General features: G+C 46.1%; 1 protein-coding gene across 2 annotated transcripts in view; it reads right to left on the bottom strand.

Annotated features, from left to right (window-relative positions):
• The window catches only part of LOC115149417 (SH2 domain-containing protein 3C), a 111547-nt gene that overhangs the window by 10815 nt on the left and 88232 nt on the right, over positions 1–12500 (bottom strand). The window contains exons 5-9 of one of the 2 annotated variants that reach the window (XM_029692252.1): positions 7585–7737; positions 7063–7340; positions 6715–6864; positions 5189–5310; positions 1883–2418 (exon numbers count right to left, since the gene is read on the bottom strand). In XM_029692252.1, the coding sequence (XP_029548112.1) occupies positions 1883–2418; positions 5189–5310; positions 6715–6864; positions 7063–7340; positions 7585–7737 (1239 nt within the window). The remainder of the gene's footprint in view (positions 1–1882; positions 2419–5188; positions 5311–6714; positions 6865–7062; positions 7341–7584; positions 7738–12500) is intronic. The other variant, XM_029692253.1, reaches the window with a different exon arrangement.

Raw genomic sequence — 12500 nt, 5'->3', positions numbered from 1 at the left:
TCTGCTCTCTGCTGCTCCACTGTCAACAGGAGTTCAATATCGCCCAGCCCTAGGATAGCATAGTCATCCCTGTATTAACCTCTCTGCTCTCTGCTGCTCCACTGTCAACAGGAGTTCAATATCGCCCAGCCCTAGGATAGCATAGTCATCCCTGTATTAACCTCTCTGCTCTCTGCTGCTCCACTGTCAACAGGAGTTCAATATCGCCCAGCCCTAGGATAGCATAGTCATCCCTGTATTAACCTCTCTGCTCTCTGCTGCTCCACTGTCAACAGGAGTTCAATATCGCCCAGCCCTAGGATAGCATAGTCATCCCTGTATTAACCTCTCTGCTCTCTGCTGCTCCACTGTCAACAGGAGTTCAATATCGCCCAGCCCTAGGATAGCATAGTCATCCCTGTATTAACCTCTCTGCTCTCTGCTGCTCCACTGTCAACAGGAGTTCAATATCGCCCAGCCCTAGGATAGCATAGTCATCCCTGTATTAACCTCTCTGCTCTCTGCTGCTCCACTGTCAACAGGAGTTCAATATCGCCCAGCCCTAGGATAGCATAGTCATCCCTGTATTAACCTCTCTGCTCTCTGCTGCTCCACTGTCAACAGGAGTTCAATATCGCCCAGCCCTAGGATAGCATAGTCATCCCTGTATTAACCTCTCTGCTCTCTGCTGCTCCACTGTCAACAGGAGTTCAATATCGCCCAGCCCTAGGATAGCATAGTCATCCCTGTATTAACCTCTCTGCTCTCTGCTGCTCCACTGTCAACAGGAGTTCAATATCGCCCAGCCCTAGGATAGCATAGTCATCCCTGTATTAACCTCTCTGCTCTCTGCTGCTCCACTGTCAACAGGAGTTCAATATCGCCCAGCCCTAGGATAGCATAGTCATCCCTGTATTAACCTCTCTGCTCTCTGCTGCTCCACTGTCAACAGGAGTTCAATATCGCCCAGCCCTAGGATAGCATAGTCATCCCTGTATTAACCTCTCTGCTCTCTGCTGCTCCACTGTCAACAGGAGTTCAATATCGCCCAGCCCTAGGATAGCATAGTCATCCCTGTATTAACCTCTCTGCTCTCTGCTGCTCCACTGTCAACAGGAGTTCAATATCGCCCAGCCCTAGGATAGCATAGTCATCCCTGTATTAACCTCTCTGCTCTCTGCTGCTCCACTGTCAACAGGAGTTCAATATCGCCCAGCCCTAGGATAGCATAGTCATCCCTGTATTAACCTCTCTGCTCTCTGCTGCTCCACTGTCAACAGGAGTTCAATATCGCCCAGCCCTAGGATAGCATAGTCATCCCTGTATTAACCTCTCTGCTCTCTGCTGCTCCACTGTCAACAGGAGTTCAATATCGCCCAGCCCTAGGATAGCATAGTCATCCCTGTATTAACCTCTCTGCTCTCTGCTGCTCCACTGTCAACAGGAGTTCAATATCGCCCAGCCCTAGGATAGCATAGTCATCCCTGTATTAACCTCTCTGCTCTCTGCTGCTCCACTGTCAACAGGAGTTCAATATCGCCCAGCCCTAGGATAGCATAATCCCTGTATTGACCTCTCTGCTCTCTGCTGCTCCACTGTCAACAGGAGTTCAATATCGCCCAGCCCTAGGATAGCATAATCCCTGTATTGACCTCTCTGCTCTCTGCTGCTCCACTGTCAACAGGAGTTCATTGAGCAACACTCATTAGGGATTAGTGACATCACCGAGTTACGTTCCCAGGGACAATGAACATACCGTTTGCCTGCTTCTGTTTGACATATGGGCTCTAGCTATAATAAAGAGTGGATGGTATATGCGTATTGTGTGTATGTGTTTGTGTCTGTGTCTGTGTGTTTGTGCCCGTGTCTCTCTATATGTCCTGTATGTGCGCGGTGTCCATACCGTGCAGTCAGTCATGGTGATGTGTTTAGCAGCCGTCCTAACGTCCACCTCCGCCAGAAGCTCTTTAACCCTCTTCAGAATGCTCATCTCTAAGGGCTTGTTCTCCTTGGGCATCAGGGGAGAGATGTACTTCCCTGGTCTGAAGGTGGAGGCTGTCTCCACCAGGGGGGCGATGAATGCCTCTTCTCCAGCCCCATCCTCCCTCCCTGGGGCAGGCCCTCGGCCCTCCTCCACACGCAGCCTCTCCACGTAGCTCTTAGTGGGAGGTGTGGGGGGCATGCCGGCGGCACAGGGAGCCTTAGGACAGAGGGCCGGGGTGGGCCGTAAGTCGCAGTAGCTGCCCCCCGTCTCGGAGCCATCTGCTGGGGTTTCGTAGGAGCAGTGGGCCGGGGTGGAGTGGGAGCTGGCTGCTAGCATGTCGGGTAGGTTGTTGTTGGAGCCAGGGCTGAGCTGGGGGTCGCTGGAGTGTCTCAGGACTGGCGAGGGGGGCACCACTGCCAGATCTCTAACCCCTGACTGGGTTCTGTGTCTGTGGACTGGACAGCGAAGCACAGGGTTACACATGTAAATTCCAGACCTGGGTTCACAAATATTATTGGTTTTCTTACAAATACACTGAGTGTACAAAACATTAAGAACACCTGGACCAGGTGAATCCAGGTGAAAGCTATGATCCCTTATTGATGTCACTTGTTAAATCCACCAATCAGTGTAGATGAAGGGGAGGAGACAGGTTAAAGAAGGATGTTTTAGCCTTGAGACAATTGACACATGGATTGTGTATGTGTTCTATTCAGAAGGTGAATGGGCAAGACAAAATATTTAAGTGACTTTGAACGGGGTATGGTAGTAGGTGCCAGTCGCACCAGTTTGAGTGGGTCAAGAACTGCAACGATGCTAGGTTTTCATGCTCAACTGTTTCCCAAGTGTAATAAGAATGGTCCACCACCCAAAGGACATCCAGCCAACTTGACACAACTGTGGGAAGCATTGGAGTCAACATGGGCCAGCATCCCTATGAAACGCTTTCAAGAACTTTCAAGACCTTACAAGAAATCCTGCTATGCCCTGCAACGAACCATCAAACAGGCAAAGCGTCAATACAGGGCTAAGATTGAATCATACTACACCGGCTCCGATGCTCTTTGCATGTGGCAGGGCTTGCAAACTATTACAGACTACAAAGGGAAGCACAGCCGAGAGCTGCCCAGTGACACGAGCCTACCAGACGAGCTAAATCACTTCTATGCTCGCTTCGAGGCAAGCAACACTGAGGCATGCATGAGAGCATCACGCTCTCCGTAGCCGACGTGAGTAAGACCTTTAAACAGATCAACATACACAAGGCTGCGGGGCCAGACGGATTACCAGGACATGTGCTCCGGGCAGGTGCTGACCAACTGGCAGGTGTCTTCACTGACATTTTCAACATGTCCCTGATTGAGTCTGTAATACCAACATGTTTCAAGCAGACCACCATAGTCCCTGTGCCCAAGAACACAAAGGCAACCTGCCTAAATGACTACAGACCCGTAGCACTCACGTCCGTAGCCATGAAGTGCTTTGAAAGGTTGGTAATGGCTCACATCAACACCATTATCCCAGAAACCCTAGATCCAATTTGCATACCGCCCAAATAGATCCACAGATGATGCAATCTCTATTGCACTCCACACTGCCCTTTCCCACCTGGACAAAAGGAACACTTATGTGAGAATGCTATTCATTGACTACAGCTCAGTGTTCAACACCATAGTACCCTCAAAGCTCATCACTAAGCTAAGGATCCTGGGACTAAACACCTCCCTTTGCAACTGGATGCTGGACTTCCTGATGGGCCGCCCCCAGGTGGTGAGGGTAGGCAGCAACACATCTGCCATGCTGATCCTCAACACTGGAGCTCCCCAGGGGTGCGTGCTCAGTCCCCTCCTGTACTCCCTGTTCACCCACGACTGCATGGCCAGGCACGACTCCAACGCCATTATTAAGTTTGCAGATGACACAACAGACAACGACGAGACAGCCTATAGGGAGGAGGTCAGAGACCTGGCCGTGTGGTACCAGAATAACAACCTATCCCTCAACGTAACCAAGACTAAAGAGATGATTGTGGACTACAGGAAAAGGAGGACCGAGCACGCCCCCATTCTCATCGACGTGGCTGTAGTGGAGCAGGTTGACAGCTTCAAGTTCCTCGGTGTCCACATCAACAAACTAGAATGGTCCAAACACACCAAGACAGTTGTGAAGAGGGCACGACAAAGCCTATTCCCCCTCAGGAAACTAAAAAGATTTGGCATGGGTCCTGAGATCCTCAAAAGGTTCTACAGCTGCAACATCGAGAGCATCCTGACTGGTTGCATCACTGCCTGGTCCGGCAATTGCTCGGCCTCTGACCGCAAGGCACTACAGAGGGTAGTGCGTACGGCCCAGTACATCACTGGGGCTAAGCTGCCTGCCATCCAGGACCTCTACACCAGGCGATGTCAGAGGAAGGCCCTAAAAATTGTCAAAGACCCCAGCCACCCCAGTCATAGACTGTTCTCTATACTACCGCATGGCAAGTGGTACCAGAGTGCCAAGTCTAGGACAAAAAGGCTCCTCAACAGTTTTTACCCCCAAGCCATAAGACTCCTGAACAGGTAATCAAATGGCTACCCGGACTATTTGCATTGTGTGCACCCCAACCTCTCTTTTACACTACTGCTACTCTCTGTTCATCATATATGCATATTCACTTTAACCATATCTACATGTACATACTACCTCAATCAGCCTGACTAACCGGTGTCTGTATGTAGCCTCGCTACTTTTATAGCCTCGCTACTGTATATAGCATGTCTTTTTACTGTTGTTTTATTTCTTTACTTACCTATTGTTCACCTAATACCTTTTTTGCACTATTGGTTAGAGCCTGTAAGTAAGCATTTCACTGTAAGGTCTACACCTGTTGTATTCGGCACGCGTGCCAAATAAACTTTGATTTGATTTGTAGAGTCCATGCCCCAACGAATTGAGGCTGTTCTGAGGGCAAAATAGGGGGTGCACCTCAATATTAGGAAGCTGTTCTTAATGTTTTGTACACTCAATGTACTTCAGCTGCGCTTGATTGATTGAGAGTGCATGGTGCAATTGGCCCAATGGACAATTCCAAAAGTGCAAACCCCCAAAAGTTCCCATCTGGCTCTCCAGAAAGGCTCAATCAAAAGGACCACCAAACCCACACAGTATGCAATAATCTCAATTAATTATCTATAATCTCAATAATCTCTTAATAATTCAATAATCTCCATAGAAAGGACTCACTGTGGCTGTAGGCTGGGGAGAGAGGTGTCTCCCCTACAGGAGGACGGCGATACTCCTGGATGAGGTCCATACTCAGAGCACAGTTCCTCATGGCGTCTTTGTGGTTGTGAATAATAGAGGAGCTGCAAACACCAACAAACACACTCATTTTCCCTCTGTTTTTACTACGGCTGTGGGTCCATGGTCTGAACCATACGTCTCAATCGAGCAAATTTGGCAAAGCTCCAAATCAAGTCATCTCATAAATTAAGTGCCAGCTATACATTTTGCACAATTGGTCTACTGAGAAGAGGTGAACCTTTTACCCGATTGGTCTACTGAGAAGAGGTGAAACACATGTCAACCTTAGCCTGATCCCAGACCTGTTTGTGATGCATAACCAACTCTTATGGTTACTGTCTGTTTGGCAAGACAACAACCATATCAGTTACAAGACAGCAAAAAGAGATGACAAGACAACACAAAGAGATGACAAGACAACACAAAGAGATGACAAGACAGCACAAAGAGATGACAAGACAACACAAAGAGATGACAAGACAGCACAAAGAGATGACAAGACAACACAAAGAGATGACAAGACAGCACAAAGAGATGACAAGACAGCACAAAGAGATGACAAGACAACACAAAGAGATGACAAGACAACACAAAGAGATGACAAGACAGCACAAAGAGTTGACAAGACAACACAAAGAGATGACAAGACAACACAAAGAGTTGACAAGACAACACAAAGAGATGACAAAACAACACAAATAGATGACAAGACAACACAAAGAGATGACAAGACAACACAAAGAGATGACAAGACAGCACAAAGAGTTGACAAGACAACACAAAGAGATGACAAAACAACACAAATAGATGACAAGACAACACAAAGAGATGACAAGACAACACAAAGAGATGACAAGACAACACAAAGAGTTGACAAGACAACACAAAGAGATGACAAAACAACACAAATAGATGACAAGACAACACAAAGAGATGACAAGACAACACAAAGAGATGACAAAACAACACAAATAGATGACAAGACAACACAAAGAGATGACAAGACAACACAAATAGATGACAAGACAACACAAAGAGATGACAAGACAGCACAAAGAGATGACAAGACAACACAAAGAGATGACAAGACAACACAAAGAGATGACAAGACAACACAAAGAGATGACAAGACAACACAAAGAGATGACAAGACAAAGAGATGACAAGACAACACAAATAGATGACAAGACAACACAAAGAGATGACAAGACAGCACAAACAGATCTATGACCAGGTTAAGGTTGATCTCTCCTACACTCAGGCCCTGGTTGCTGTGCAGAGGAGGAGGAAAGAGACATGCATTATAAGGAGAGAGTTCAGTGTCAGAGTGACTGGTGTAGCGGCTAGGCTAACACAGAGCCATGTAGCAAAAGTATACACATGTTCTGAGGCAGGGGGTGAGAGTGAGAAGGGGTCAGTGCTCTGTTATGACACCAGTGTTCTGACCCAAACGGGCTCACACACACCACCTGCACCCCACGACAGCAGCCTCAACTTCTGGCTTTGGAACAACTGGTACTGCTACTGGTATTGGTGAAGGTACTTGGACTGGTACTTGGACTGGTACTGGGACTGGGGGAACTGGTGGTTCCACTGGACTGATGGACTCCACGTCACTGACCACACAATGGGAATGAATGGGCAATGAAACATCTGGTTTACACCACTGAGATACACATACATACTATACATACACCTGCACACAAACAGACACACAGACAGACACACAGACACACAGACACACACACACAAGAATCTCAAGAAGAAGATTGGGTAACAATCTATGAAAGACTGCCTCTCCTCTAGTCTCTGACCTGTGAGGTATCAGCTTGTCCGTGGTCAATCCGTCGTTCATGGTCACGCTCCGCCTTTTGATGTACGCTCCTTTCTGACTGGATGGCGAGTGGGCTAGGCCATGTCTGCTATTGGCTAAGGCAAACATTGCTTCCAGGTAACGCAAGGGGAGGGTGCGTATGATTGGACAGTAGATCAGGGCTCCGCTGGGCTGGGAGACAGGTCGCCGTCCGGCCACATAGTACCTCATCAGCTCAGGTATAGAGTCGAAACGGTCTTTCTCTAACAGGTACTGGACCTGGAATTGAATTGAAAATCATTATGGACCATTACAATGTTAAATAAATGGACATGTGTTCACTTGTGGTTAACAAATTGGAAAAAAGTGTTTTTATGTTTTTCATGTGTCATGCTCTGGGATTCTTTGTACTTTTAAATAGTTTAACTGTAATAATTGTTTTACCCCAAAATAACTAAATCTTTCAAAACAGTAAAGTTAGATCCAACAACGTGATGTAAATGATGTAAGTTACAGTACATACCTTAGACTCAGTGCTGGACCTGACCAGGACCTTGGTGATCTTGAAGTGCAGAACCTCATAGTTCCACCTGGTCGTCAGGACATAGTCGCCCACGTTTATCAGCGAATCACGGATCAGGAAATCACCGTTACGCAGCACCACCGTCTCCGACACCTGGAGGTCGACAGAAGGGAAGGGGTGTTATTCAGTAACAGTGGTACATTTATAATAACAGTGTTATGAGGGTCATTCTATAACATCGTTAAAGTTATGATTACATTGTTATAAGGTTTATTATATAACATTTGGGTACCTCCGCTCCCTTTTTCCTGTGTAAATAAGTTTGGCACAAAGACAATTTATTATGCACTCTGAGAGTCCTATAGATCGCAGATATGTAACATCAAATGAAGGCATGCTTTAATTGACTGTAAGTTGTCTTCGAGGAAACGTATCTAGGGGCTAGGCTACATACTGGTTATCCAAAGAGTTGAGCCAATACAAAAAAGCTTTCCTATGAGGATTGTTACAGGGCATTGCAAAAGTATTCATACCCCTTGGATTTCTTCAAATGTTATTGTGTTACAAAGTGGGATTAAAAATTGATTTAATTGTATTTCTTTTGTCAACAATCTCCACAAAAATACTTTGTAATGCCAAAGTAGAAGAACAAAATATAAGAACAAAAACAGCACAAGTCAAAAGTTGGAACAAAAAAGTGTTAAACAAATCAAAATGTATTTATTAGCGATTCTTCAAAGTTGCCACACTTTGCCTTGATGACAGCTTTGCACACTCTTGGCATTCTCTCATCCAGCTTCATGAGGTAGTTACCTGGAATGCATTTCAATTAACTGATCATTTGTGGAATTTCTTTCGTTCTTAATGCATTTGAGCCAATCAGTTGTGTTGTGACAAGGTAGGGGTGGTATACAGAAGATAGCCCTATTTGGTAAAATACCAAGTCCATATGGTGTGTGGTTCCCACCGTGAAGCATGGAGGAGGTGGTGTGATGGTGCTTTCTGGTGACACTGTCGGTGATTTATTTAGAATTCAAGGCACACTTAACCAGCATGGCTACCACAGCATTCTGCAGCGATACGCCATCCCATCTGGTTTGCGCTTAGTGGGGACTATCATTTGTTTTTCAACAGGACAAAAACCCAACACACCTCCAGGCTGTGTAAGAGCTATTTGACCAGGAAGGAGAGTGATTGAGTGCTGCATCAGATGACATGGCCTCCACAATCACCCGACCTCAACTCAATTGAGATGGTTTGGGATGAGTTGGACCGCAGAGTAAAGGAAAAACAGCCAAGAAGTGCTCAGCATATGTGGAAACTCCTTCAAGACCGTTGGAAAAGGATTTCAGGTGAAGCTGGTTGAGAGAATGCAAAAAGTGTGCAAAGCTGTCATCAAGGCAAAGGGTGGCTACTTTGAAGAATCTCAAATATAAAATACATTCTGATTTGTTTAACACTTTTTTGGTTACTACATGATTCCATATGTGTTATTTCATAGTTCTGATGTCTTCACTACTATTCCACAATGTAGAAAATTGTAAAAATAAAGAAAAACACTTGAATGAGTAGGTGTGTCCAAACTTTTGACTGGTACTGTATATTTTTTTATGCTATAAATGAAATAACTAAAATATAGTCATTGCATAAGTGTTCAGCTCCCTAAGTCAATACATGTTAGAAACACATTTGGCAGCGATGAAAGCTATGAGTCTTCTTGGGTAAGTCTCTAAGAGCTTTACACACCTGGAGTGTGCAATATTTCCCCATTATTCTTTTCATATTTCTTCAAGCTCTATCAAAAGATTGGGATCATGGCTAGAGAGCAACTTTCAAGTCTTACCATGGATTTTCAAGCAGATTTAAGTCAAAATTGTAACTCAGACACTCAGGAACATTCACTGTCTTCTTGGTTAGCAACTCCAGTGTATATTTGGCCTAGTATTGTAGGTTATTGTCCTGCTGAAAGGTGAATTCTTCTCCCAGTATCTGGTGTAAAGCAGACTTGAAGCAGGGTTTCCTCTAGGATTTTGCCTGTGCTTAGCTCCATCCCATTTATTTTTATCCTGAAAAACTCCACAGTATTTGCCGATGTCAAGCATACCCATACATGCTGCAGCCAACACCATGCTTGAAAATAAGGAGGCAGTTACTCAGTGATGTGTTGTGTTGGATTTGCCCTAAACATTTGCCCTAAACATTTGCCCTAAATATTTGCAGCATTACTTTAGTACCTTGTTGCATACAAGATGCATGTTTTGGAGTTTTTTTATTCTGTATATTTGTATTCTTCTTTTCACTCTACCATTTAGGTCATTATTGTGGAGTCACTACAATGTTGTTGATCCATCCTCAGTTTCTCCCGTCACAGACACTGAACTCTGTAACTCTTTTAAAATGACAAATGGTCTCATGGGGCTCCCGAGTGGCGCAGCGGTCTAAGGCACTGCATCTCAGTGATTGGGAGTCCCATAGGGTGGCACACAATTGGCCCAGCGTCGTCCGGGGTAGGCCGTCATTGTAAATACAAATTTGTTCTTAACTGACTTGCCTAGTTGAATAAAATAATAATGGTAACATCACTGAGCAGTTTCATTCCTGTCCTGCAGCTCAGTTCAGAAGGATGACTGCATCTTCAATGTGTCTAGGTGGTTAATACATCATCCACAGCATAATTATTAACTTGACCATGTTTAAAGAGATATTCAATGTCTGATTTGTTATTGTTACCCATCTACCAATCAGTGTCCTTCTTTATGAGGCTTTCGAAAAGCTCCCTGGTCTTTGTAGTTGAATCTGTGCTTGAAATTCACTACTTGACTGAGTGACCTTACAGATGTTTTACGTATGGGGGACAGAGGAAGGGGTAGTCATAAGAAAATCATATAAACCCCTATTATTTCACACAGACTGAGTCCATGTAACTTATTATGTGATTTGTTAATCCACATTTTACTCCTTAACTAATTTAGGCTTGCCTAAACAAAGGGGTTGAATACTTATGCAATTACTATATTTTAGTTATAAAAAATGTATGAATCTTAGTTTTTCTTCCACTTTGACATTACTGAGTATTTTGAGTAGATTGTTGACAAAAAAATTACTATTAAATAAATTGTAATCCCACTAATAAAATGGGTAGAAATCCAATGGGGCTGAATACTTTAGCAAGGCACTGTATGTAGAGACTTGATTTAAATAGGGTACATATTTAAGCAATAAGGCGCGAGGGGGTGTGGTGTATGGCCTATATACCACGGCTAAGGGCTGTTCTTCAGCACGACACAACACGGAGTGCCTGGACACAGCCCTTAGCCGTGGTATATTGGCCATATACCACAAACCCCCAAGGTGCCTTATTGCTATTATAAACTGGTTACCAAATGTACTTTTTGTCATACCCGTGGTATACGGTCTGATATACCACTGCTTTCAGCCAATCAGCACCAGTTTCTAATAGATAATATCCTGTAGTAGCATGTCTAAGTGACAAAGATGTCATTTTAAAGCGTTTATCCTTATCTCCAACAGGGGGCGCTGTTACGGCAGGCCAGAGACAGCAGCACCAAGAGCACTGCATTCACAGACAGGCTGCTGCATGCATCGGAGCCATCACCATGGAGACACAGTGTATTGTTTTAGCAGCAAGGGTTAGCCACGGGTTCCCCCTTTTCTGTCTGTTTACCCCAGTGTGAATGTAGCATTATGTTAATGTACGCTGGAGCCTCACAGGGAGGGAGACCCACAGATGGTTTAACTCACACTGCAGAGAGAGAAAGGAGTGTTGGTGGGTCAGGAGGACAGTGAAGCCACACCGGTGTGTGTATGTATGTGTGTGTATGTATCTGTGTGTGTATGTGTGTGTATCTGTGTGTGTACGTGTGTGTATCTGTGTGTGTGTGTATCTGTGTGTGTATGTGTGTATGTGTGTGTGTGTGTGTGTGTGTGTGTGTGTGTGTGTGTGTGTGTGTGTGTGTGTGTGTATACACCAGCTGTTGATACTGTTCTGTATCCAGAACCAACTAACAGACACAGCTGTGTCCTCCTAACCCAGCTGTGTCCTCCTAACCCAGCTGTGTCCTCCTAACCCAGCTGTGCCCTCCTAACCCAGCTGTGCCCTCCTAACCCAGCTGTGTCCTCCTAACCCAGCTGTACCCTCCTAACCCAGCTGTGTCCTCCTAACCCAGCTGTACCCTCCTAACCCAGCTGTGTCCTCCTAACCCAGCTGTGCCCTCCTAACCCAGCGGTGTCCTCCTAACCCAGCTGTGTCCTCCTAACCCAGCTGTGCCCTCCTAACCCAGCTGTGCCCTCCTAACCCAGCTGTGCCCTCCTAACCCAGCTGTGTCCTCCTAACCCAGCTGTGCCCTCCTAACCCAGCTGTGCCCTCCTAACCCAGCTGTGTCCTCCTAACCCAGCTGTGTCCTCCTAACCCAGCTGTACCCTCCTAACCCAGCTGTGTCCTCCTAACCCAGCTGTGTCCTCCTAACCCAGCTGTGTCCTCCTAACCCAGCTGTGCCCTCCTAACCCAGCTGTGCCCTCCTAACCCAGCTGTGCCCTCCTAACCCAGCTGTGCCCTCCTAACCCAGCTGTGCCCTCCTAACCCAGCTGTGCCCTCCTAACCCAGCTGTGTCCTCCTAACCCAGCTGTGTCCTCCTAACCCAGCTGTGTCCTCCTAACCCAGCTGTGTCCTCCTAACCCAGCTGTGCCCTCCTAACCCAGCTGTGTCCTCCTAACCCAGCTGTGCCCTCCTAACCCAGCTGTGTCCTCCTAACCCAGCTGTGTCCTCCTAACCCAAACCCAGCTGTGCCCTCCTAACCCAGCTGTGCCCTCCTAACCCAGCTGTGTCCTCCTAACCCAGCTGTGCCCTCCTAACCCAGCTGTGTCCTCCTAACCCAGCTGTGTCCTCCTAACCCAGC

The sequence above is a fragment of the Salmo trutta genome, chromosome 15 (genome assembly GCF_901001165.1).
Source record: "Salmo trutta chromosome 15, fSalTru1.1, whole genome shotgun sequence".
Lineage (NCBI taxonomy): Eukaryota > Metazoa > Chordata > Actinopteri > Salmoniformes > Salmonidae > Salmo > Salmo trutta.
The sequence above is the reverse complement of the archived record's forward strand: the minus strand, read 5'-3'. Positions and strand labels throughout refer to the sequence as shown.